Raw genomic sequence first — 24,717 nt, 5'->3', positions numbered from 1 at the left:
TTATGAAGATGCCTCCCTCGACATTGGATTGTATTGATGTAGAACAGTCGGTCTTCCTCTATGATGTTCCAGTGAACACAATTAAAGGAGTACCACCAAGAACAAATGGCAAAGTCAAATTTTGAAACAAAAGTAGCCAATAATTTATTCTGGCATGCTGAGAAGCTATATTAAGGTGTAGGAATATGTCCGATTCTGAAGCACCAGCTCGTGATTTTGTTCAGGGAGTCAGCGGTCAGCGGAGTTTTGCGTGGGAATGCAACGCTTAGCAGCATGCAAGGGAATGAAATCAGAGGGGCAGATTAATCTGAGTGGTGGTTCTGCACCTTCTGCCAAGGCTAAAACTGTGTGGCACTGGCAAAGATTTGGGTGTCGGCTGCATGTCATCCCACCCAGTAATTACTGAAGGCATGGGACATTTAAGGGCGAGCAGTATAACAATCCTAAAAAATACAAGGGGAGGAGAATAAAAGAGGATAAAGGATAAAATTAATGAACAGAGAGAGGTGGGGAGGTAGAAATTCATCTGCATTCCATGAGACCATGAACTGGTTAACTGGGTTGGGTGAAATTCCCCATTGCACTATTTTAAAAATTGCTCAGCTTTATGAAAATAATGTTCAAAAGAATTTCTACTTTAAATAGTTAAATGGAACCAGCTCCTTTACAGCAGCATCCTCATTTGAAATCTGAATAGTCTCGATAGGATTTATCAAAACTTTAGTTGACGTTGCCCAGTATTGAACAGGGGAAAAAGCTCCAATCGCATTTAGTACTTGGTTGAAATAAACTATTGGCGTATTTTTTCTTTAAGGCATGAGATTTCAACAGCCATATCAATTGCGTTCCATAGTTACAGGTTAACTGGCACAAGTAGTTATTAAAGCTCTTAGAAATATACTCCATGGATTGAATTTTTGGAATGCCTGTTTGTGGTAGGCAACAGTCACTTAGAGGCGGAATCTTCCCAGTCTCGAGAGGGCAGTTTTGAAAGCAGGACTGGAGAGGAATTTCACAGAAGTTGGTGTTGGGTCAGCAGGCTGATGCATTCCCGTCTCTGGTGGCAGCTCATCTCTGGTACAGGCTGGCAGCAACAAGTAGCCGATCTGCATAATTAGCTTTTTTATTATTCTTTCATGGGATGTGGGCGTTGCTGGCTGGGCAAGAATTTATTGCCCAACTCCAATTGCCCTTGAGAAGTGGTGGTGAGCTGCCTTCTTGAACCGCTGTAGTGCATGTGGTGCAGGTGCACCCACAGTGCTGTCAGGGAGGGAGTTCCAAGACGTTGACCCAGCGACAGTGAAGGAACGGAAAAATAGTTCCAAGTCAGGATGGTGAGTGGTTCGGAGGGGAACTTGGAGGCGGTGGTGTTCTCAAGCATCTGCTGCCTTGTCCTTCTAGGTGGTAGGAGTCGTGGGTTTGGAAGGTACTGTCAAAGGAGTCTTAGTGACTTGTTGCAGTGTATCTTGTAGATGGTACATACTGCTGCCACTGTGCGTCTGTGGTGGAGGGAGTGAATGTTGAAAGTGTTGGATGTTGTACCATCAAGTGGACTGTTTTGTCCTAGATGGTGTCGAGCTTCTTGAGTGTTGATGGAGCTGCACTCGTCCAGGAAAGTGAAGAGTATTCTATCACACTCCTGACTTGTGCATTGTAGATGGTGGACAGGCTTTGGGGAGTCAGGAGGTGAATTATTCTGCGCAGAATTCCCAGCCTCTGAGCTGCTCTTGTAGCCACTGGCTGGTCCATTTCAGTTTCTGGTCAATGGTAATACCCAGGAGGTTGATAGTGGGGGATTCAGCAATGGTAATGCCATTGAATATCATGGGGATGTGGCTGGATTCTCTATTATTGGTGATGGTCGTTGCCTGGCACTCATGTGGCATGAATGTTACTTGCTGCTAATCAGCTCAAGCCTGGATGTTATCCAAGTTTTGCTGCATATGGGCATTGACTGCTTCAGTATCTGAGGGGTCACGAATGGCGCTGAACACTGTGCAATCAAAAAAACATAGAAAATAGAAGCAGGGGTAGGTCATTCATCTTTCGAGCCTGCTCTGCCATTCAATATGATCATGGCTGATCTTCTATCTCCACACCATACTCCTACTCTCTCCCCATTCCCCTTGATGCCTTTAGAGTCTAGAAATCTATTTATTTCCTTCTTAAGTATATTCAGTGACTTGGCCTCCACAGCCTCTGTGGTAGAGATTTACACAGGTTCACCACCCTCTGAGTGAAGAAATTTCTCCTCATCTCAATCCTAAATGGCCTTCCCTGTATCCTGAGACTGTGACCCCCTACCCTGTATCCTGAGACTGTGACCCCCTACCCTGTATCCTGAGACTGTGACCCCCTACCCTGTATCCTGAGACTGTGACCCCCTACCCTGTATCCTGAGACTGTGACCCCCTACCCTGTATCCTGAGACTGTGACCCCCTACCCTGTATCCTGAGACTGTGACCCCCTACCCTGTATCCTGAGACTGTGACCCCCTACCCTGTATCCTGAGACTGTGACCCCCTACCCTGTATCCTGAGACTGTGACCCCCTACCCAGTATCCTGAGACTGTGACCCCCTACCCTGTATCCTGAGACTGTGACCCCCTACCCTGTATCCTGAGACTGTGACCCCCTACCCTGTATCCTGAGACTGTGACCCCCTACCCTGTATCCTGAGACTGTGACCCCCTACCCTGTATCCTGAGACTGTGACCCCCTACCCTGTATCCTGAGACTGTGACCCCCTACCCTGTATCCTGAGACTGTGACCCCCTACCCTGTATCCTGAGACTGTGACCCCCTACCCTGTATCCTGAGACTGTGACCCCCTACCCTGTATCCTGAGACTGTGACCCCCTACCCTGTATCCTGAGACTGTGACCCCCTACCCTGTATCCTGAGACTGTGACCCCCTACCCTGTATCCTGAGACTGTGACCCCCTACCCTGTATCCTGAGACTGTGACCCCCTACCCTGTATCCTGAGACTGTGACCCCCTACCCTGTATCCTGAGACTGTGACCCCCTACCCTGTATCCTGAGACTGTGACCCCCTACCCTGTATCCTGAGACTGTGACCCCCTACCCTGTATCCTGAGACTGTGACCCCCTACCCTGTATCCTGAGACTGTGACCCCCTACCCTGTATCCTGAGACTGTGACCCCCTACCCTGTATCCTGAGACTGTGACCCCCTACCCTGTATCCTGAGACTGTGACCCCCTACCCTGTATCCTGAGACTGTGACCCCCTACCCTGTATCCTGAGACTGTGACCCCCTACCCTGTATCCTGAGACTGTGACCCCCTACCCTGTATCCTGAGACTGTGACCCCCTACCCTGTATCCTGAGACTGTGACCCCTTGTTCTAGACCCGCCTCCCACCCCCTGTCAGAGGAAACATCCTCCCTGCATCCAGTCTGTCCAGCCCTGTCAGAATTTTATACGTTTCAATGAGATCCCCTCTCATTCTTCTAAACTCCAGTGAATACAGGCCCCGTCGGCCCAATCTCTCCTCATACGACAATCCCGCCATCCCAGGAATCAGTCTCATGAACCTTTACTGAACTCACTCTATGGCAAATATATCCTTTCTCAGATAAGGAGATAAAAACTGCACACAATACTCCAGGGCCAGGATTTTCCTTTCGTCGGGGGGGCTAGGCGGGAGTGGACGGGGGACAGTCATGGAGCTGACCCCCGCCTGTCATTGGCCCCACACTGCGATTTCACGCGAGCGGGTCAGTTACGGTCCGCCCTGCGTGGATGGCGAGCGGTAGCGCTGAGTGCTACCTGTGCAAGTGGGGGGAGGAGGGAGAGTCAGGCCTAGCGCGCAGTTTGCGCATGCACACAAAAAAGTGCTTCAATCTCCCTGGAGTCAGCTCCGTGCCTCAGGGAGATTGAAGCGCTTTCTGGAAAAATTATTAAATGCAATAAAAATTCAATGAAACATGTCCCCTCATGTGACTGTGACTGTGTCAAAGGAAACTTTTTGTTTAAGTTGTAATAGCTTTAGGAAACCTCATCCCGCTCGTGGATGAGGTTTCCCAAAAAACGTAAAGGCCGCTTGGCCTTTTCGCCTGCCCACTAACCATAAGGGCAGCGTAAAATTAACATTAATGACCTAGTTAATGGCCTCACTAGGCCTTTCCATTATCGGTGGGTGTGCAGCTGACTCTGGCGCATGCCTGCCAAATGAAATATCGCGTGACTTCGCGATGACTTTGGGACGCACGCCCAATGTCATCGCGCGTCATTTTACATTCCGGTGTGTCAGGTGTGTGCCCGCACACTGAATGTAAAATTCTGCCCCAGGTGTGGTCTCACCAAGGCCCTGTACAATACTTGCTCCTGTACTCAAGTCCTCTCGCAATGAAGGCCAACATACCATTTGCCTTCTTAACTGCTTGCTGCACCTGCTTGCTTGCTTTCAGTGATTGGTGTACGTGGACACTCAGATCCCTTTGTACATCAACATTTCCCAATCTATCACCATTTAAATATACTCTGCCATTCTGTTTTTTCTACCAAAGTGGATAACTTCACACTTATCCACGTTATACTGCATCTGCCATCACTCAACTTGTCTAAATCGCTTTGAAGTCTCTTAACATCCTCCTCACCACTCACATTTCCACCTAGTTTTGTCTCATCAGCAAACTTGGAAATATTACATTTGGTTCCCTCATCCAAATCATCGATATATATTGTGAATAGCTGGGACCCAAGCATTGATCCCTCCAGTATCCCACTAGTCACTGCCTGCCACTCCGAAAAAGACCCATTTATTCCTACTCTCTGTTTCCAGTCTGCTAGCCAATTTTCAATCCGTGCCAATTTATTACCCCAAATCCCATGTGCTTTAGTTTTACACACTGATCTCTTACATGGGATTTTATCAAAAGCTTTCTGAAAATCCAAATACACCACATTCAATGGTTCTATATTATCTATTCTGCTAGTTATATCCTCAAAAAACTCCAGTAGGTTTGTCAAACATGATTTCACTTTCATACATCCATGTTGACTTTGTCTAATCCCGTTAATATTTTCTAAATATTCTGTTATCACATCCTGTATAATAGACTAGCATTTTCCTTACCATCGATATTAGGCTAACCGGTCTGTAATTCCCTGTTTTCTCACTCCCTCCTTTTTTAAATAGGGGGGTTACATTTGCCACCCCCCATCAGCCGGGACTGTTCCAGAATCTACAGAATTTTGGAAGATGACAACCAACGCATCCACTATTTCCATGACCACCTACTTTAGTCCCCTGGAATGTAGATTATCAGGCCCTGGGGATTTATCAGCTTTCAGTCCCATTAATTTCTCCAGCACTGTTTTTTAGTAATACTAATCTCCCTTGATTCCTCCTTCTCACTAGACCCTCAAGTCCCTTGTATTTCTCGGAAGTTATTTGTGTCTTTCTCTGTGAAGACAGAACTAAAGTAGTTAGTCTGATGAACCTTTGCTTCATTCCCTCTATGGAAGGTATATCCTTTCTTAGGTAAGGAGACCAAAACTGCACACAATGTTCCAGCTGTGGTCTTACTAAGGCTCTATACAGCTGCAGTAAGACATCCTTGCTCCTGTACTCAAGACCCCTTGCAATGAAGGCCAACATACCATTTGTGTTCTTAACTGCTTGCTGCACCTGCATGCTTGCTTTCAGTGATTGGTGTGCAAGGACGCCCAGGTCCCTTTGTATATCAACATTTCCCAATCTATCACCATTTAGGTAACACTCCGCCATTTTGTTTCTCTACCAAAGTGGATAACTTCACATCATCATCAGCGAACATCCCCACTTATGACTTTATGATGGAGGGAAGGTCATTGATGAAGCAGCTGAAGATGGTTGGGCCGAGGACACTAACCTGAGGAACTCCTGCAGCAATATCCCGGAACTGAGATGACTGACTTCCAACCAACCACAACCATCTTCCTTTATGTTAGTTATGGCTCCAACCAGTGGAGATCTCCCCCAATTCCCATTGACTCTAGTTTTACCAGGGTTCCTCAATGCCACACTCGGTCAAAAGCAGCACTGATGTCAAGGGCAGTCACTCACCTCACCACTTGAGTTCGACTCTTTTGTTCATGTTTGGTCTAAGGTTGTAATGAGGTCAGAAGCTAAGTGACCCTGGCAGAACCCAAACTGAGTGTCAGTGAGCAGGTTATCTCTGAGCAAGTGTCGCTTGATAGCACTGTTGATGACACTTTCCATCACTTTGCTGATGATCAAGAGTAGACTGATGGGGCAGGAACTGGCCGGGTTGGATTTGTCCTGCTTTTTGTGGACAACACATACCTGGGCAGTTTGCCACATTGCTGGGTAGATGCCAGTGTAGTAGCTGTACTGGAACAGCTTGGTTTAGCATGCAACTAGTTCTGGAGCACGAGACTTCAGTACTATTGCTGGGACGTTGTCAGGGCCCGTAGCCTTTGCAGTACCCAGTGCCTTCACCTATTTCTTGATATCAAATGGAGTGAATCGAAATGGTTGAAGACTGGCATCTGTAATGCTCAGGAGGAGGCTGAGTTGGATCATCCACTTGGCACTTCTGACTGAAGATGGTTGCAAATGCTTCAGGCTTGTTTTTTGCACTGATGTGGTGGATTCTCCCATCATTGAGGGCGGGGATACTTGTGGAGCCTCCTCCTCAAGTTGTTTAGTTGTCCACTACCATTCGTGGTTGTATGTGGCAGGACTGCGAATCCGTTGGTTGTGGGATCGCTTAACTCTGTCTATCGCATGCTGCTTTCACTGTTTGGCATGCAAGTAGCCCTGTGTTGTAGCATCACCAGGTTGACAACTCATTTTTAGGTATGCTTGGTGCTGCTCCTGGCATGCCCTCCTGCACTCTTCATTGAACCAGGGTTGATATCCTGGTTTGATGGTAATGGTAGAGGGGGGGATCTGCTGGACCATGAGGTTACAGATTGTGTTTTGAGTACAATTATGCTGCTGCTGATGGCCCACAGCACTTCGTGGATGCCCACGATGAGTTGCTAGATCTGTTTGAAATCTATCCTATTTAGCATAGTGGTAGTGCCACACAACACAATAGAGAGTATCCTCAACGTAAGGTGAACGTTGTCTCCACAATGACTGTGCAGTGGTCACTCATACTGATACTGTCATGGACAAATGCATCTGCGGCAGGCAGGTTGGTGAGGATGAGGTCAAGTATGTTTTTCCCTCTTGTTGGTTCCCTCACCACCTGCTGCAGACCCAGTCTAGCAGCTATGTCCTTTAGGACTTGGCCAGCTCAGTCAGTAGTGGTGCTACTGAGACACTCTTGGTGATGGACATTGAAGTCCCCCCACCCAGAGTCATTCTGCGTCCTTGCCACCCTCAGTGCTTCCTCCAAGTGGTGTTCAACATGGAGGAGCACTGATTCATTAGCTTAGGGGGGACAGTTGGTGGTAATCAGCAGGAGGTTTCCTTGACCATGTTTGACCTTATGCCATGAGACTTCATGGGTCCAGAGTCAATGTTGAGGACTCTCTCCCGGCTGTATACCACTGTACCGCTACCTCTGGTGGGTCTGTCCTGCGTTAGGACAGGACATACCCAGGGATGGTGATGCTGATATCTGGGACATTGTCTGTAAGATATGATTCCATGAGGATTACTATGTCAGGCTGTTGCTTGATTCGTCTGTGAGACAGCTCTCCCAATTTTGACACAGGCCCCCAGGTAAGAGCAGCAGATTTCTTTCCCTAAAGGGCATTTGTGAACTGGATAGGATTTTACAACAATTGACAATGGTTTCATGGTCACTATAACCGAGACTAGCTTTTTAATTCCAGATTTATTAATTGAATTTAAATTCTACCAGCTGCCATGGTGGGATTTGAACCCATGTCTCCAGAGCATCAGCCAGGGTCTCTGGATTACCAGTCTGGTGACATTATCACTACGCCACCGCCTCCCTCAACTTGCCCATTTGTGGACTGACTGGGCACTCAGCTGGGACCATCTCAGTGGCAGACGGGTTCCCCCTCCCGCAACCCCACCCCCACCTCACCAAGCATTGAGTGCCAAGCCAGGAGGCACCTTGCCAGCGACTGGCCTGGGGATCCCACAAAGACTCCTACAATCATCCCCTGCACCCGGAGCCGCTCGCAACACCGGGCCACAGCCGCCGGCCAGCCTGAGGAGGGGCTTCCAGCGGTAATTTTAAACAAATTCAAACGGCTTTAGAGGGCACCTCAAGATGCGATCCCCCTCCGACAGTGGCAGTGCCCGCTGCTGTGTGGCTGCCAACCTTCCAAGGTTACAGGCCCAATCAGGGACCAAGGTGACCAACTGTCTCGTATTTGAACAGATTGTCCCTTATTTTGACTGCACGTCCCTTAAGGGAAACCTTTTGTCCCGTATTTTTAGGATAGCCTGTGGGAGACTGGTCCCGGGAGTCTCCAAGGTGAGTTTGAGTGACCCAAGCAGGACTGTGAGTGGGTGCGTCGGCCAACAGAGAGATGATAATGTTGTGATTCAGCAAGATAAGTTATAAGTTTTAGTTGATTTTAACACCCCCTTGTTATTAGTGTCTCAAAATCCCCTCCCCACCCCCTCTCATATTGTAACCCTGCCCTCCCTCCCAGTCGAGTGTCCCCTACAGTTGGCCACTGTTATAGAATTGATTTTCCGGACAGTTTTTCTTGGTGGAAACATTGAACTTTATTTACAAGGCAGCAGCAGCAACTACACATGTGCATCAAACTCTATAACTAAAGGAGAACTCCCTCCTAGAGGTTCCCCGCGCTGCAAACTGATTCGTTTACACAGATCTTACAACACAGGATTATTCTTAAAGCTAAAATCCTACATTTATTAAAACTACAATTACTACAGTCGCCCTGTCAGGGACCCACCCAGTGTCCTTATTTGGATGGAAGGGCCGGAGGCGTGAGTCACCCGCATATGTCGGAAAATCGTGGGTGTACCTCTCACGCTCCCGTTATGAACAGCTCAATACATTGAGGGGTGGACCGTTTATTAACATCACAGTGAGTAGGCAGAGGGGAAGAGATGGGAATTGACTCCTGTAGAATAGATTATGTACTTTATTTGGAAGGGAATTAGCTATTAATGCTTCCGATGTTCATGAATGAGCATGCACTGGCCATCAGCATGTCTCCACATGCCTTCACCGTGGCCTCTGCTAATTTGCCATATCCCCTCGACATGGACCCTGGTAAGGACCTGAGCCAACTGAACATTTCATTTTAATGCATTATTCATGACATTTTGTGCAAAGAGACTAAGCAGGAGATAATTTATTCCACTTGGGAGGAAGCCAGGTTTCCTCACACGAGAAATGAATTCTGTTCTTTATCGTGTTATTATAAATAGCCTCAATTTTAACACACAGTGGTTAACGAGAAATTGTTAGATGTTTAAGAGTGCTGCCTTTACTTTGCACGAGCTGTTACCATCAGCAAATATCCATCCATGGAATTGCCTTGCCTGACATTATCTGTCAAGAGGTTCATGAAAATGCTCCACTGACCGACACTACTTTAGGGCATGTGTGGGCTCTGTTTGGTAGCACAATTAGGGTTACAAAAGTCACTGGGCTAGAGTTTCTGCCAGGACTCAGCAGGTTGGGCAGCATCTGTGGAGAGAGAAACAGAGTTAACATCGAGTCCAATGTGACTCTTCTTTGGAAGAAGAGTCATGTTGGACGCGAAATGTTAACTCTGTTTCTCTCTCCCCAGACGCTGCCGGACCTGCTGAGTTTTTGCAGCACTTTCAGTTTTTATTTCAGATTTCCAGCATCTGTGGTATTTTGCTTTTATTATTACCGTTTTTGTTGCACTGATACTCCAGCATAATTTGCCCCAAAAATCGGTCAGAGCAGCAGAAAAGGTTATGGAATTTCAAGCACAGGTTCCATTCAGGGCAAATCAACCTTCCCTGGTGTTTTGCACTGGCTCAGAGAAGATTCCTGCTGGTAGATCACACGACTGAACATGCTCCCAGGCCACATTAATCACCACAGCACGCTTCTGTTAATTGTCCCCATTTACGTGTTTTCGAGAGGGCTCTTAAGCATTTTTTACTCTTTTGAGCAACCAATTAAACTGTATTAAAGAAAACGAGGGACAAAGTAAGAAGCGACCCCTTAAAGGGATACTGCAAAAAGAAAAACTAATCTTAAAGGAAACTTACAACATCAAATTAAAATGTGATTCGAGGGGTAAACAAAGCACCCCAGTCCCCGCGGTGTCCACCAGGCACTTAAACATTTTTTCAGGTGCAAGAGTACTAATTGGCATTTTTTCAATGCTTTAAAATCTAAAAAAAACTATTCAACTTATTAAGAAACTGACACCAATGAAGTTAGTAAGTGGTTCTTCATAGTCTTTTTTTTTAAAAGTCATTTTCAGTTCGGTAAAATAAAGGATACTGACAGGAGTGAACGGGGCACTCTTAGTGACAATGCTTACTTCTGGTGATAAACCCATTTCCAGATGTAGTAATTAAATGGCACCAGGTCACAAATATGGCAATGATTTCTTTTCATTCACAGTAAAAGATGTTACATTCTAAAATGATGCCCAGGCGTCCTGGTTCATGGACAATTTTATGTTGGTGTTTATGCAACTGAGTTTGAGGGGAAACTCGAAACATTTGATCAATTCGGTAAACCAGCCGCCATTTTGAGCATCTGGCCTGATGACTGTGCCCAAAGTGGCCTTCACTTCACCAGGTAGAGGTGGGGTTGAAGGTAGTTTAGTCCTGGAACAAAACCCATGACCCCTTAATCCATGTTGCATTTGCATGATAAATGTGTTCCTTATCTAAACTACAGTACAATACAAAAATAGGTGATAACTCAGAAGGTTCCTACAGAAATAAGCACATTACCTCCGAGTTGAATCTCAGGTGGCAGACGTTGCAAGAGATTACTTGCTTCTTTTTTGGTGGTAATGTAACGCCGAATGTGTGATTTATTACTGCCTTTTGCACCGGATCCATCTGCAATTAAAAATATTTACAAGTGTGATTAGCTTTGTTAAATATTACAAAACCAACTGTTTTATCACTTTAATAGTAAAACAGAAAGAACAGATACAACAAGAGGTTCCCCTGGCATTGGCAAAAGCAACATGGAGCTGAGACAGATGGGCTTGGAGGTCCCAGGCTTAATTCTTCATGGGATACTTTTAACCTGATTCTCCCAGTGGGATTCAAAATGGATTGGACCAGCTGCTTACTTTGCAGCCTGTCCTTGAAGGGATGACCATGTCACACAGGTTGTCTGCACTTCTCCCTCCAATCGATGGGACTGTTCATGCATTACTAGCATCTCCTCACAAGATGGCTGGAAACTGGAGTGCCCTCATTCCCCACACCACAGCGGTGGGCAGGAGACAGGGTGTTTTTGCAGAAACCTCCCTGGCAAAGGGACTAATTGTGGAGGCCATTACATCTCCTCTACTATGCTGGCTCCCTGACCACCATGAGGAGTGGGAATTCCCAGCTTACACAGCGCTTGCACCTGGGTCCACCCCCTGGTTGTCATTTGCCATTTAAGGTTGCATTCACTTGGCTATTTGAAAACCAGTGCTGTCTGCTCTGCTGGTTTGGCAATCATTAACATTGGCTTTTCTTTTGCTTAATGGCTTTGTTCCTTCTTTGTTCAATGTGAGCAGTGAGTTGTTCAAATCATGAAGTGTCTAATTGTCCAATAGTCTCAGTTATATATTCTCAGGTAGGACATTGACTGTAGACCATTGTAATCTGACATGCTCATAGTTTGTGAGTATATTGGTATATAAGGGCGGATTTATTGGCTGAAAGCAACCTTAAGGCGAATTGTCCCAGATTTGCGCTGTGTGCTAGTGGGCAGGAAAAAGGACATTTTGCCCGTGGGCCGCAATGGCGGCTTTTCGCGCTGTATCGTCCGCATCCCACCTCATTAATTATGCAGCCACAGGAAACACACCATCTCGCTGGGGGGCAGCCTCTGAATCGCCCGCCAACCATTACCTCACCGTTTCCTCACTCCGGGTGCCATATCTAAACTGCAGCTGTGGACACAGTTCTCAATGCTCGCAGCCCAGGACTGCTCCAGTGAAGACATGGCCTTGAAAACCAGGAAGAGTTCAGCAACCCATCACTGGAATTCTGGAGGCCCACCGTGATGACCTCCACCCCCTCTCTAGCCGCAGGATGTTCAACAATCTCACCACGCTGGCTTGGAAAGCGGTGGCAGTAGTGGTCAGTGCCGACACTGCACGGAAAAGGTCAGGCACCCAGTGTGGAAAGAGGGTGAATGATCTCATCCGTGCCACCAGGGTAAGGATACCACCTCCTCACTCTAAACCCTCACACTCACAAGCCCATCACACACTCACTGGCATCTCACTCACTGCCAGCTCAAGGGACATCACCACTCACTCTCTCACACACCCTCACGTGTTCATCTGGCCTCATCTCCTCTGGAGACTGCCTCCTCAGCCCTCACCATCTTGAGGCCACTTGCACAGATCAACACGTGCGCCCCACACACACACACCCTGGGATACTCCTGTTCCCCAGTATAGCCCTCACCCTGCAGTCTCTTCTCCCCCTTCCCCAAACAGACACTAGCCCTGCAGCTGTTGAAAAGCCACCCCTGTCTTACGGCTGGCCTGGTAGGTAGAGACCTGCCCATGACCGCCCCCAAAAGTGATGTGGTGCTGCCTGCGAAGCCTGGCACTGATGGCCACAAGTGCTGCCCAAAGCCAGGTATGCAAACAAACCTCAAAGTCCCGGGTGATGGGCAACTCACCAGGTGCACGTTGCTTATGTACAGTTGTGAAACATGCTCGGATGATCCCGCGTGGGGGGGATGATTCTGACGGGCAGGGATTATAATTATAGGCAGATGTCCGGAGTCGGGAAATGCGGCCTGCCATTGACAGGTGGAGCAGACAATCACAAACTGGTTTCATGACGTCGTGAAACCGATTTTTGGCCTTTCTGCCATATTGTCGCCAAATTCCAGCCTCAGCCAGAGTCACTGGGGTCCTGATGGAGTGGCTGCAGCCCGGGCAGGGTCACTGGGGTCCTGATGGAGTGGCTGCGGCCCGGGCAGGGTCACTGGGGTCCTGATGGAGTGGCTGCAGCCCGGGCAGGGTCACTGGGGTCCTGATGGAGTGGCTGCAGCCTAGCCAGGGTCACTGGGGTCACTTGGTTTAAATAGTGCCGGCATGTGGGCTGGTTTGAGATGAAGGAATTGTTGTTACAGTCTGTTCACCAGCATCATTTGGTTCTTGTGGTCTGACACCATCCTTTATGTTGACAGAAAAAAAAAGCCTTTCTTGAATCCCACATTCCACAGGATTGTCATTAATGATTTTGATGTTTAGATGTACCTGTCACTTAGTAAATGCAGTGGACCCTTTCTTACTGCTCTCTCTTAGGGTGTCAGCCATGGCTCAGTTGGTAGCACTCTTGCCTCCAAGTCACAAGGTTCTGGGTTCAAATCTAACTCTGGGATTTGTGTACAAAAATCAAGACTGATAATCCATTGCAGTACTGAGGTGCTGCACTGTTGGAGGTGCTGTCCTTGAGACTGAGGTGCTACCTGCCTACTGAAGTGGATGTAGAAGATCCCCCATGACACCATGTTGAAGAAGAGCAAGGGAGGTGTCCTGGCCAATATTTATCCCTCAATCAACATCACAAAAACTGGCCATTATGGAGTTTATTGTCTGCAAATCGGCTGCTGCCTTTCCTACATTACAACAGTAACTACACTACAAAAATACGTTATTGTCCATAAAGCACTTTGAGACATCCAGTGGCCGTGAAAAATGCTACATACTGAGAATGCAAGTTTTTCTTTTTCTCTTTTCCATTGAAAATATGACAAAACTGGTCCCCTTCCAAACAAGGATTCGGTGACCAGGTTGATGCATCGATGGACCGAGGTGTGACCAATGGGACTAATGTCATCATTGTTGGTTTGAAAAGATAAAAATTTGATTTTTTTTTCCCCTGTGGGAAGAGTTATCCCTGTGTATTGAAAGTATTGAGTATTAAACTATATCCTTTGCAAATAACGTTCCGGTTAAAAGCATAATAGGCTGACTTGTGAAGCAGACGTGGCAAAGACATGATCATACCTGGTCCAGACACTGTCTGGTGCTGTCCGACTCAACAGGAGAGCCCTGATTTCACTGGTACCCGCAAAACCACAGGTCTCTGATTACCACGTGATGTGGGATGAAGGCCCCAAGACTACTTCAAGCGGCTTGCGAGAGGCTAACCCCCACCAGAGCACTTCCAGAGCACCGGCCCCATGTGGCAGCGACAACAACACAGTCCAACAGAACTGACTCCACAGAACAGATGGCCCAGGGGGCTGAAACCATAGTTTCCTGGTCGAAACGCAAGTGGGCACCAGGCATCTAAAATGACTTTCCTCCCTTTCGCCCGAATGCCCTTCCCTCCCCCAAATCCACAACAGCTTTGGCAAGGCCTAATGGAATGCCCATGCCAAAAAGAGATGGTGGCCAACTGCTCAATTCTACACTGCACACGATGGCTGTTCCTCAAGTAAATTGGCTCTGTCCGAAATTCCTGGCAATCCCAAGGGGCAAATCTTGACTAATGCCTCTCCCCAACCAAGAAAATTTGGAGCTGCGCTTTTTGTTGCTTAATCAATTTTAGTAAGTGTAATGCAACTCTTAAATATAAAAAAATCTAGATAAGAGAGAATAGCCAAGGAACTTCTGATATGTGACAAAAACAAAAAACTACTGCGGATGCTGGAAATCCAAAACAAAAACAGAATTACCTGGAAAAACTCAGCAGGTCTGGCAGCATCGGTGGAGAAGAAAAGAGTCAACGTTTCGGGTCCACACGACCCTTCAACAGAACTGAAGTATAGTTAGGAGAGGGGTGAAATATAAGCTGGTTTAAGGTGGGGGGGTGGGGGGGGGAGAGAAGTTGAGGGTCGGGTGGTTGTAGGGACAAGCAAGCAGTGATAGGAGCAGATAATCAAAAGATGTCACAGACAAAAGGATCAAAGAGGTGTTGAAGGTGGTGATATTATCTAAGAAAAGTGCTAATTAAGAATGGATGGCAGGACACTCAAGGTACAGCTCTAGTGGGGGTGGGGTGGAAAGATTGACAAGGTATTAGTTGTAGATTTAAAAATAATGGAAATAGGTGGGAAAAGAAAAATCTATATAAATTATTGAAAACAAAAAAAAAACAAAAGGGAGGGGGAGGAAACGGGGTGGGGATGGGGGGAGGGGGAGTTTAAGATCTAAAGTTGTTGAATTCAATATTCAGCCCGGAAGGTTGTAAAGTGCCTAGTCGGAAGATGAGGTGCTGTTCCTCCAGTTTGCGTTGGGCTTCACTGGAACAATGCAGCAAGCCAAGGACAGACATGTGGGCAAGAGAGCAGGGTCTGGCGCACTGACCCTCGCGGAGGCTGAGCGTCAACTCGCAGACACTTCCTCCTACCTCTCCCTGGACCATGACCCCACCACGGAACATCAAGCCATTGTTTCCAGGACTGTCACTGACCTCATCTCCTCTGGAGATCTTCCTCCCACAGCTTCCAACCTGATAGTCACCCAACCTCGGACGGCCCGCTTCTACCTCCTACCCAAAATCCACAAACGGAACTGTCCTGGCAGACCGATTGTGTCAGCCTGTTCCTGCCCCACGGAACTCATTTCTCATTATCTTGACTCCCTTCTCTCTCCCCTTGTCCAGTCCCTTCCCACCTACATCCGTGATTCCTCTGACACCTTATGTCACATCAACAATTTCCAGTTCTCTGGCCCCAACCGCTTCCTCTTCACCATGGATGTCCAATCCCTCTACACCTCCATCCCCCACCAGGATGGTCTGAGGGCCCTTAGCTTCTTCCTTGAACAGAGGCCCCAACAATCCCCATCCACCACTACTCTCCTCCGTCTGGCTGAACTTGTTCTCACACTGAACAATTTCTCCTTTAACTCCTCTCACTTCCTCCAAATAAAAGGTGTGGCTATGGGTACCCGCATGGGCCCCAGCTATGCCTGTCTCTTTATGGGGTATGTGGAACATTCCTTGTTCCAGTCCTACTCCGGCCCCCTCCCACAACTCTTTCTCCGGTATATCGATGATTACTTCGGTGCTGCTTCATGCTCTCGTTGGGACCTGGAAAAATTTATTAATTTTGCTTCCAATCTCCACCCCTCCATCATTTTCACATAGTCCGTCTCTGACACTTCTCTTCCCTTCCTTGACCTCTCTGTCTCAATTTCTGATGATAGACTGTCCACCAATATCCATTACAAGCCTATCGACTCCCACAGCTACCTCGACTACAGCTCCTCACACCCCGCTTCCTGTAAGGACTCCATCCCATCCTCTCAGTTCCTTCGCCTCCGTCGCATCTGTTCTGATGACGCTACCTTCAAAAACAGTTCCTCTGACATGTCCTCCTTCTTCCTTAACCGAGGTTTTCCACCCACAGTCGTTGACAGGGCCCTCAACCGTGTCCGGCCCATCTCCCGCGCATCCACCCTCACGCCTTCTCCTCCCTCCCAGAAACATGATAGGGTCCCACTTGTCCTCACTTATCACCCCACCAGCCTCCGCATTCAAAGGATCATCCTCCGCCATTTCCGCCAACTCCAGCATGATGCCACCACCAAACACATCTTCCCTTCACCCCCCCCGGCGGCATTCCGTAGGGATCGTTCCCTCCGGGACACCCTGGTCCACTCCTCCATCACCCCCTACTCCTCAACCCCCACCTATGGCACCTCCCCATGCCCACGCAGAAGATGCAACACCTGCCCCTTCACTTCCTCTCTCCTCACCGTCCAAGGGCCCAAACACTCCTTTCAAGTGAAGCAACATTTCACTTGCATTTCCCCTAACTTAGTCTACTGCATTCGTTGCTCCCAATGCGGTCTCCTCTACATTGGAGAGACCAAACGCAAACTGGGCGACCGCTTTGCAGAACACCTGCGGTCTGTCCGCAAGAAAGACCCAAACCTCCCTGTCGCTTGCCATTTTAACATTCCACCCTGCTCTCTTGCCCACATGTCTGTCCTTGGCTTGCTGCATTGTTCCAGTGAAGCCCAACGCAAACTGGAGGAACAGCACCTCATCTTCCGACTAGGCACTTTACAGCCTTCCGGGCTGAATATTGAATTCAACAACTTTAGATCTTAAACTCCCCCTCCCCCCATCCCCACCCCATTTCCTCCCCCTCCCTTTTGTTTTTTTTTTGTTTTCAATAATTTATATAGATTTTTCTTTTCCCACCTATTTCCATTATTTTCAAATCTACAACTAATACCTTGTCAATCTTTCCACCCCACCCCCACTAGAGCTGTACCTTGAGTGTCCTGCCATCCATTCTTAATTAGCACTTTTCTTAGATAATATCACCACCTTCAACACCTCTTTGATCCTTTTGTCTGTGACATCTTTTGATTATCTGCTCCTATCACTGCTTGCTTGTCCCTACAACCACCCGACCCTCAACTTCTCTCCCCCCGCCCCCCACCTTAAACCAGCTTATATTTCACCCCTCTCCTAACTATACTTCAGTTCTGTTGAAGGGTCATGTGGACCCGAAATGTCGACTCTTTTCTTCTCCACCGATGCTGCCAGACCTGCTGAGTTTTTCCAGGTAATTCTGTTTTTGTTTCTGATATGTGACTATGGATAGAAAGTTAAACAAGGTTGATGCATTGGATAGAAAACAATGCTAAAGCCACATTGTCCAGTATCTAAAAAAACAGTAAAACTAATTTATACCGTGAGGCTTATGTCGCCAATTAATGAGGCCTTGACAATGCCAAGATATTTATTCTTTTCAAATGTAGCCCATTGCAAACCAGGCGCTCCATCACAATTTATCTTCATTATAAATCGGAAACATGTAATATAAAAGTGACAAGTGTTCAAGGAAACCTACATGTACTTTGCAATAAATGGCTGCTGACTACGGGCTATACCTTTCCCTTGAACCACAACATTTATTCATTTAATGCCTCATAAATTCAGGTATTCCTAATTATACATTTATCACTTAATTAACCTTTCCACTGTTGCTAATGCAAAACGTGGCACAAGTGATGAACTGATCTTCAGCAGTTAAAGCAACCGATGAATGGAATGGAATCGATTGTTCGGAAAGGGTGGTGGAGGCAGGTTCGATCGAGGTATTCAAAAGGGAATGAGATTGCTACCTGAAGAGAGAGAATGTGCAAGGTTACAGGGATAAGGCAGGGGAGTGGGACTAGGTGGAAAGCTCTTTCAGAGAGCCAGTGCAGACCTGGTGGGCCGAATGGCCTCCTTCTGCACTGTAAAGATACTGTGATTCCATCGAGTGTAGGGGGGGTGGGGGGCATCTTGTGATGTGTCCTGTCAGATTTTTCCCTTACCCTTCAGCCTAAATATCTTTTGCCCTTTATTTCTTCTTAGAATGTGAGGGTTGCTGGCTGGGCCAGCGTTTATTACCCATTTCTAATTGCCCTTGAGAAGGTGGTGTTGAGCCGCCATCTTGAACCGCTGCAGTCCATGTGGTACAGGTACACCCACAGTGCCTTTTCCTGTAGTAGTTTGATTCAACTGAGTTGCTTGCTAGGCCATTTCAGAAGACAGTTAAGAGTCAACCACAGTGCTGTGGACCTGGAATCACGATGTGCTCGGTCATGTACTTTATGAAGAGGGGCAGTAGCCTGACTCAGGTAATTACTTAAAACTGCCTTATTTACAGCATGTACAACATATAGTAGGCACATCTCCTGTCTGTTGTACTGATTCTGTAGCACGACTGCTGATGTGACAGATACATCATAGTTAACATCACTCGTTAGCATATTTATTCTATTAAACCCATTACACGACACCTTCCCTCAAATATACTGTCTACTTTTTTTAATAACAGTGTTAACTATGTCCAAACTATTTATATCACATTTACTTTAAACTATTTACATTACATTGGTTCTGCCACCTCCTCACCCATCCCAGAATCCCCTGGTTAGAAGTTAAGTCTCTGTGAAGCCATCACCACTCTGCTGGACTGCCACATGGGGCCGGTGCTCTGGAAGTAGATCCTGGGGGGGCGGGGTGGCCTCTCGCAAGCCGCTTGAAGTATTCGGGGCCTTCATCCCACATCACGTGGTAATCAAAGACCTGTGGTTTTGCGGGTACCAGTGAAATCAGGGCTCTCTTGTTGAGTCGGACAGCACCAGACAGTGTCTGGACTAGGTATGATCGTGGGTGCTCTGTTCTGGCAAGGATGACACTTTCTGCCTTATGATCATGGATCTAAGCTCTCTGGCCCACAGTTAAGGTTGGTATGGACTTGGCCCTACATCTGGAATATTACCTCTGTTGTTGTTTCTCACTGAGGCTCATCTCCCTATTTCTCACCCTTTTGTGGTCAGCAGGGGTAACATTAGGTTGGAAGTTCCTAGGCAGTAGAGGAACGTGCGTCTTTAGATAAAAGCAAAAAACTGTGGATGCTGGAAATCCAAAACAAAAATAAAAATACCTGGAAAAACTCAGCAGGTTTGACAGCATCTGCGGAGAGGAACACAGTTATCGTTTCGAGTCCATACGGACTCACAATCCGATAATTCACAATCCGTACGGACTCGAAACGTTAACTGTGTTCCTCTCCGCAGATGCTGTCAGACCTGCTGAGTTTTTCCAGGTATTTTTATTTTTGTGCATCTTTAGATAATGGCCCATGAGAAATTCGGCTGGAGAGTATTCATTAGCTAGAGGCGTGGGTCACTAATGCAACAGGGCTGAATGCCAGTCAGGATTCTTAGATATCAAGGTCTTGCTGGTCCTGACTGTTCACTCAGCCTCCTCATTAACCTGAGGATGAAGTTGGGAGCTGGTGATATAGGTGATCCTATTGTCTGCAGTGAATTTCAGGAAGTGGTCATGAGGAAATTGTGGAACGTTATCCGAGATGATTTCATCAGGGAAGCCATGGGTACAGAAGATGGTCTCCAGCACCCTGTTCACCACCGCTGCCACCACGTTTGATGGACGTGGTAGGTCATGTATCTTATGAAGAGGGACTATAGCCTGATTCAGGTAGTTATCCCAGACTAGTTTGTTTACACTATGTACAATATATACAATTTGGGTACTGAGTCAGCACATCTCCTCTGAATGCTACCTGTCTCCTGTACCAAATCTCAGCATTTGACTGCTGATGTCACAGATACATCATAGTCTACATCACTCATTAGCATATCTATTCTATTAACCCATGACACTACAGAGCAGGCCAGACCAGTAAGGGTGGCAGATTTCTGTCCCTGAAGGGCATTTGTAAACCAGATGGGTTTTCATGACAATCTGGCAATTTCGTGATCATTATTTTTGAAGCTAGCATTTTATTCCAGATTTATTAATTGAGTTTAAATTTCCCCCAGCTGCCACAGTAGGATTTGAATTCATGTCTCATTTGACCAGGCCTCTGGATTACAAGTTCAGTAACATTACCACGATGCTGCCATTGCTGGAAGTGTGAACTGATAACGAGGTGGTGAGGGACCTCAGTAAACAACAGGACCAACAATGCATCTCCTTAACCAGTCAGATTTAAGGATTGAGAAAGCAACAGAGGGACGACAGAGAGGGAGAGTGTTCTAGAGTCAAACTGGTAAAGAGAGAGAAATAAAGAGAAGGAAAGAAAGGTTGGATTAGGAGAGGAAGAAAAAAACAGAAAAGAAAAGTTAGAAAAAAATTAAAAATGAAAACCAGTAAATTTTAGAAATATTTAACAACCATTTACTACCAGTAGCAATTAGAATCCACAATTTTAATTGTTCCCTTCCTGGGTGGGAGAGGTTGCATGGAGGAACATAAATCTCTTTGTTAAAAAGGTACTTCTGTTGTTAAGTACCAGCCCTAACTTTCTGTGGTGAGTTTAAATGTGATTAAAGCGTAAATGCAGTAATTTCATGAAACTAATAGGAAAGTAGAGGGTGAGCTGCCATGTTCTTGAGGCGGAGCAAGAAATATTTTCCAGCAATTGCGATGATTCACAATTCACCGGCCACATTGCCACAAGTTGCTGGCTGATTTGCAAATTGAATAATGGCAAGCGCCATTAAACTTGACAACAAATTCTGGACCAATGCATTTTTTAACTAAGGGAACTATAGCTAACTGGTGATTAAAATGATATTGGGTGAAAATCCATATGCGCTCTTAGAAATGGATCATCTATTTATCCTCACTTTATAGGAACAGGCTATTTTGGCAATAGAATAAGACATTATAATGCCTGATCAAGGGAGCCAACTCCGGGAAAGCAGCAGTTTGATTATTGCCAATAAACTGAAGCTCAATATCATAGTCCTGAATTAGGACTTTAACAATGCATTTATGGTTACAGTGGCTTGTGACATTACAATTCCAGTATAATGCTGCTTAATACCCAGCGCCTCCGGGTTTAATGCAACCTTTCTATTGCTTTGTACATAATCCCGAAATGGCGCCAGCCTGAGACTCATTCCAGAAGTGGATCTGAATCACTTCATTTCAGATTTTGAATTATTTACTCATAGTAACTGGCAGTGGATTTAGAGAGTGTGGCACAGCAGAACGTGTAGTTCTTTACAAGAGGTTTGACAAAAATAGAATTTCTGTTTTGGCCTCCCATCTCCTGTGTCAGGAACATCTTTCAAAAAACTTTGCACAGTTCTGAGAGGAACTTAGCTTCTGAGATTTATAGTGGCTTAAGGTTTGTCTGACTTGTTACCACAATATTCTCTGATCAAGAATTAGATACTCTGATGGACAAGTAGGCTATTTCCTGTCTGAAAACCTGCAGCAGGTGTTTAAAACTTAGGGGATGGTCCTTGGTTACTTCAGTAACACTCAAAGCCCTAGCCTGATGCAACCTATCAGATGGGCTTGAGAATGGGTGAGACACCAATCCTCCCAGTTGAGGTAGGAGGCTGTCTAGATATGTAAATAAGGATTGAAAACCAGTTGTAGGACTCCAATTGTAATTTTCAAGTGCAAATGGTTTTAAGCGTGCACCGTGCACATTCTGCCTAGCTTTCCCAGGCATTGAGCAGCCTAACTGATAGTCCTTTAAAGGGACCACTAGAGACACTTACAGAGGGCCTGGGCAACTTGCAAATTCCCTTTTTGAATATGGCCAGGAGGATCAGCTGTGCTGTGTCTGGACATGCCCTCCCACTGCCAGTCAGTTCGAGGGTAGCACTGTCCCCCATAATCACATTAGACTTGAGCTGCTGACTGGCCTATTGTAGCTGCCGACCAATTTCCTACCCTCTCCCAATGATCTCAAGTAGGAGGTGTCCGCTCATTGGGAGCTTAGGGTTGCCAACTGTGATTAAATGTATTTCTGGAGGTTTCAGCACACGACTTGCCCTCACGTTCCAGCCATTAGTTGGCCAACACATCCCTCCTTGTGTCGCACTGCCTTCCTACACCAATTGGATAAACGCTTGACTGTCAGCCAAGCAACCTTCTGTTTTCCCCCATTTCCAATATTTTTATATCTAGTAAAGAGAAACATTCAAAGAAAATTACAAAAAAATTTTTTTTTAATGTCCTCATAATTTTTCTCCACGATTGCACACAGCAGTGTCCTGGAGACTGGTCTTCAATTCCTGGAGATTCCCGGCCAATCCTGGAGGGATGGCCACCCTATGGCTACTTGCTAACGAGATCATTGAAATGGCTCAGACCTCAAACTGGCCAGAAGGGGCCACTTTGCTGACTTCAGTGTACTCTGGGTGTGACTTTAAAAAGACCCGAAATGTGTCTATGGTGCTAATGGCAGTCTCCAGGGTGTCACTGCTCAGTACTCCAATTCCACTGTAAGTTAAACTATTGTACTTGTTAAAGGGTTCCACTTCAACTGTATCCAGTTTACATCCAGGGCTATTGTATGTTAATCACAGGGGAAACATTATGATGTTACAGGGTAAAACTGTATTGTTACTTTGATATTTGAGTTAATTAAGGTTGACTGGATTCCCACCTTCAAAAGGAAAAACATCCTTACAAATGACATCAGGTGCGCAGGACTAAAATTCTCTTGCTCCATCTAAGCAAGTCAGACAGGAGAAGCTGTAATATAAACCCATGTTAAGTATATTATGGGAAACATCCCACGATCAAATGGCATTTCTGTAAAGCTTTGTGGACCCTTTATATCTACCTAGACCAAGTCTGAAACTTATAACAGACAATTATTACTCAATGGGCTGTTTCCAAATCTTTTATACAATTAACACGCCGTATAATTTTAAAAAATTCTTCCACAGGACATGGGTGTTGAAGACGAGGTGAGCATTTTCATTGCCCATCCCGAACTGTCCTTCAGAAAGTGGTGGTGAGCTGCCTTCTTGAATCACTGCAGTCCATGTGGTGTAGGTACACCCACACTGCTGTTTGGGATGGAGTTCCAGGATTTTGACCCTGCAACAGTGCAGGAACGGCGATATATTTCCCAGTCAGGATGGTGTGTGGCTTGGAGGGGAACTTTGTCCCTCTAAGTTCCTAATAAATAAATTGGGTCAATATTTCTCAATTGCATAAAGTGGGGCTAGTCTTGGTTATTTTCCAGCATCAGGAATGATGGGAGGTGAAATAGGAATTCAGTGCAAGTTCCAGAATGCAATATTGCTGCTGAATGGGATAATGGTTAACCCAGGTGTGAGCTAATTCAATAAGGCAGAGAGTGAAATACTCCAGATTGTGGATCATACTCAATATGATCCTCTTTAGAAAACTGTTGTTGGATCTTTTACATGTGAATGTTTGGTTGGAAAAATCGGCGTCTGTGCCTCAGGGAGATTATGAAGTGTTCACTCGAACGCATGCGCAAAGTTCATGCTCCCCCAGCTCGCACTCCCCCACCTCTCCCCCCACTCCGCCCGCACAGGCAGCGCTCAGCAATGCGGCTTGTATTGCACGCTGGGTGGGCCTTAATTGATCCGCCAATGTGAAATCGCCTTCCGGCCCGGATTGCAGGTGGGGGTCGGCTTCCAGACCATCCCCACCCGTCCCTGCTGAGCCCGCCCGACATGGGTGAATTTCTGTCCTTGGTTCTTGGAATTTCTATGAACAAAAAGAACTTGGGAATACCTGCTCTTCATTTTTTTAATGAGCTGCTAACAAAATCATAAGAACATAAAAAATAGGAGGAGTTGGCCATTTGGCTCTTTGACCCTGATCTGCCATTTAATAAGATCATACCTGATCTGCTACTTTAACTTCATCTTCCCGCACTGTATATCCCTTGATTCTCTTAATGCCCAAAAGTCTACCAACCTCAATCTTGAATACACTCAATGACTGAGCCTCCACAGCGCTTTGGGTACAGGGTTTCAAAGATTCTTTGAGTGCAGAAATTTCTCCTCAGTACTGTCCTAAATGGCAGACAACTGATTCTGAGATTGTGATCCCTAGTTTCAGACTCTCCCATCCTCCTGGCATCCACCCTGTCAAACCCCTGAAGAATTTTATATGTTTCAATTAGATCACCTCTCATTCTTCCTAACCTTTAAAGATTATAGACCTAGTCTGCTCAATCTCTCCTCATAGGACAATCCCTCCATCCTAGTGAATTTTCGTTGCACTCCTTTCAAGGCAAATAGAAGCTTCCTTAGGTAAGGTGACCAAAACTATACACAGTACTCCTGATGTGATCTCACCAATGCTCTATACAAATTA

General features: G+C 46.3%; 1 protein-coding gene across 1 annotated transcript in view; it reads right to left on the bottom strand.

Moving 5' to 3' along the window:
- The window catches only part of znf385c (zinc finger protein 385C), a 212,168-nt gene that overhangs the window by 71,801 nt on the left and 115,650 nt on the right, over positions 1 to 24,717 (bottom strand). Inside the window, exon 3 of the mRNA XM_078529267.1 lies at positions 10,885 to 10,995. Within this exon, the coding sequence (XP_078385393.1) occupies positions 10,885 to 10,995 (111 nt within the window). The remainder of the gene's footprint in view (positions 1 to 10,884; positions 10,996 to 24,717) is intronic.

This window comes from Cetorhinus maximus, chromosome 25 (genome assembly GCF_964194155.1).
Source record: "Cetorhinus maximus chromosome 25, sCetMax3.hap1.1, whole genome shotgun sequence".
NCBI lineage: Eukaryota > Metazoa > Chordata > Chondrichthyes > Lamniformes > Cetorhinidae > Cetorhinus > Cetorhinus maximus.
This window is presented reverse-complemented; position numbering and strand designations above follow the sequence as displayed.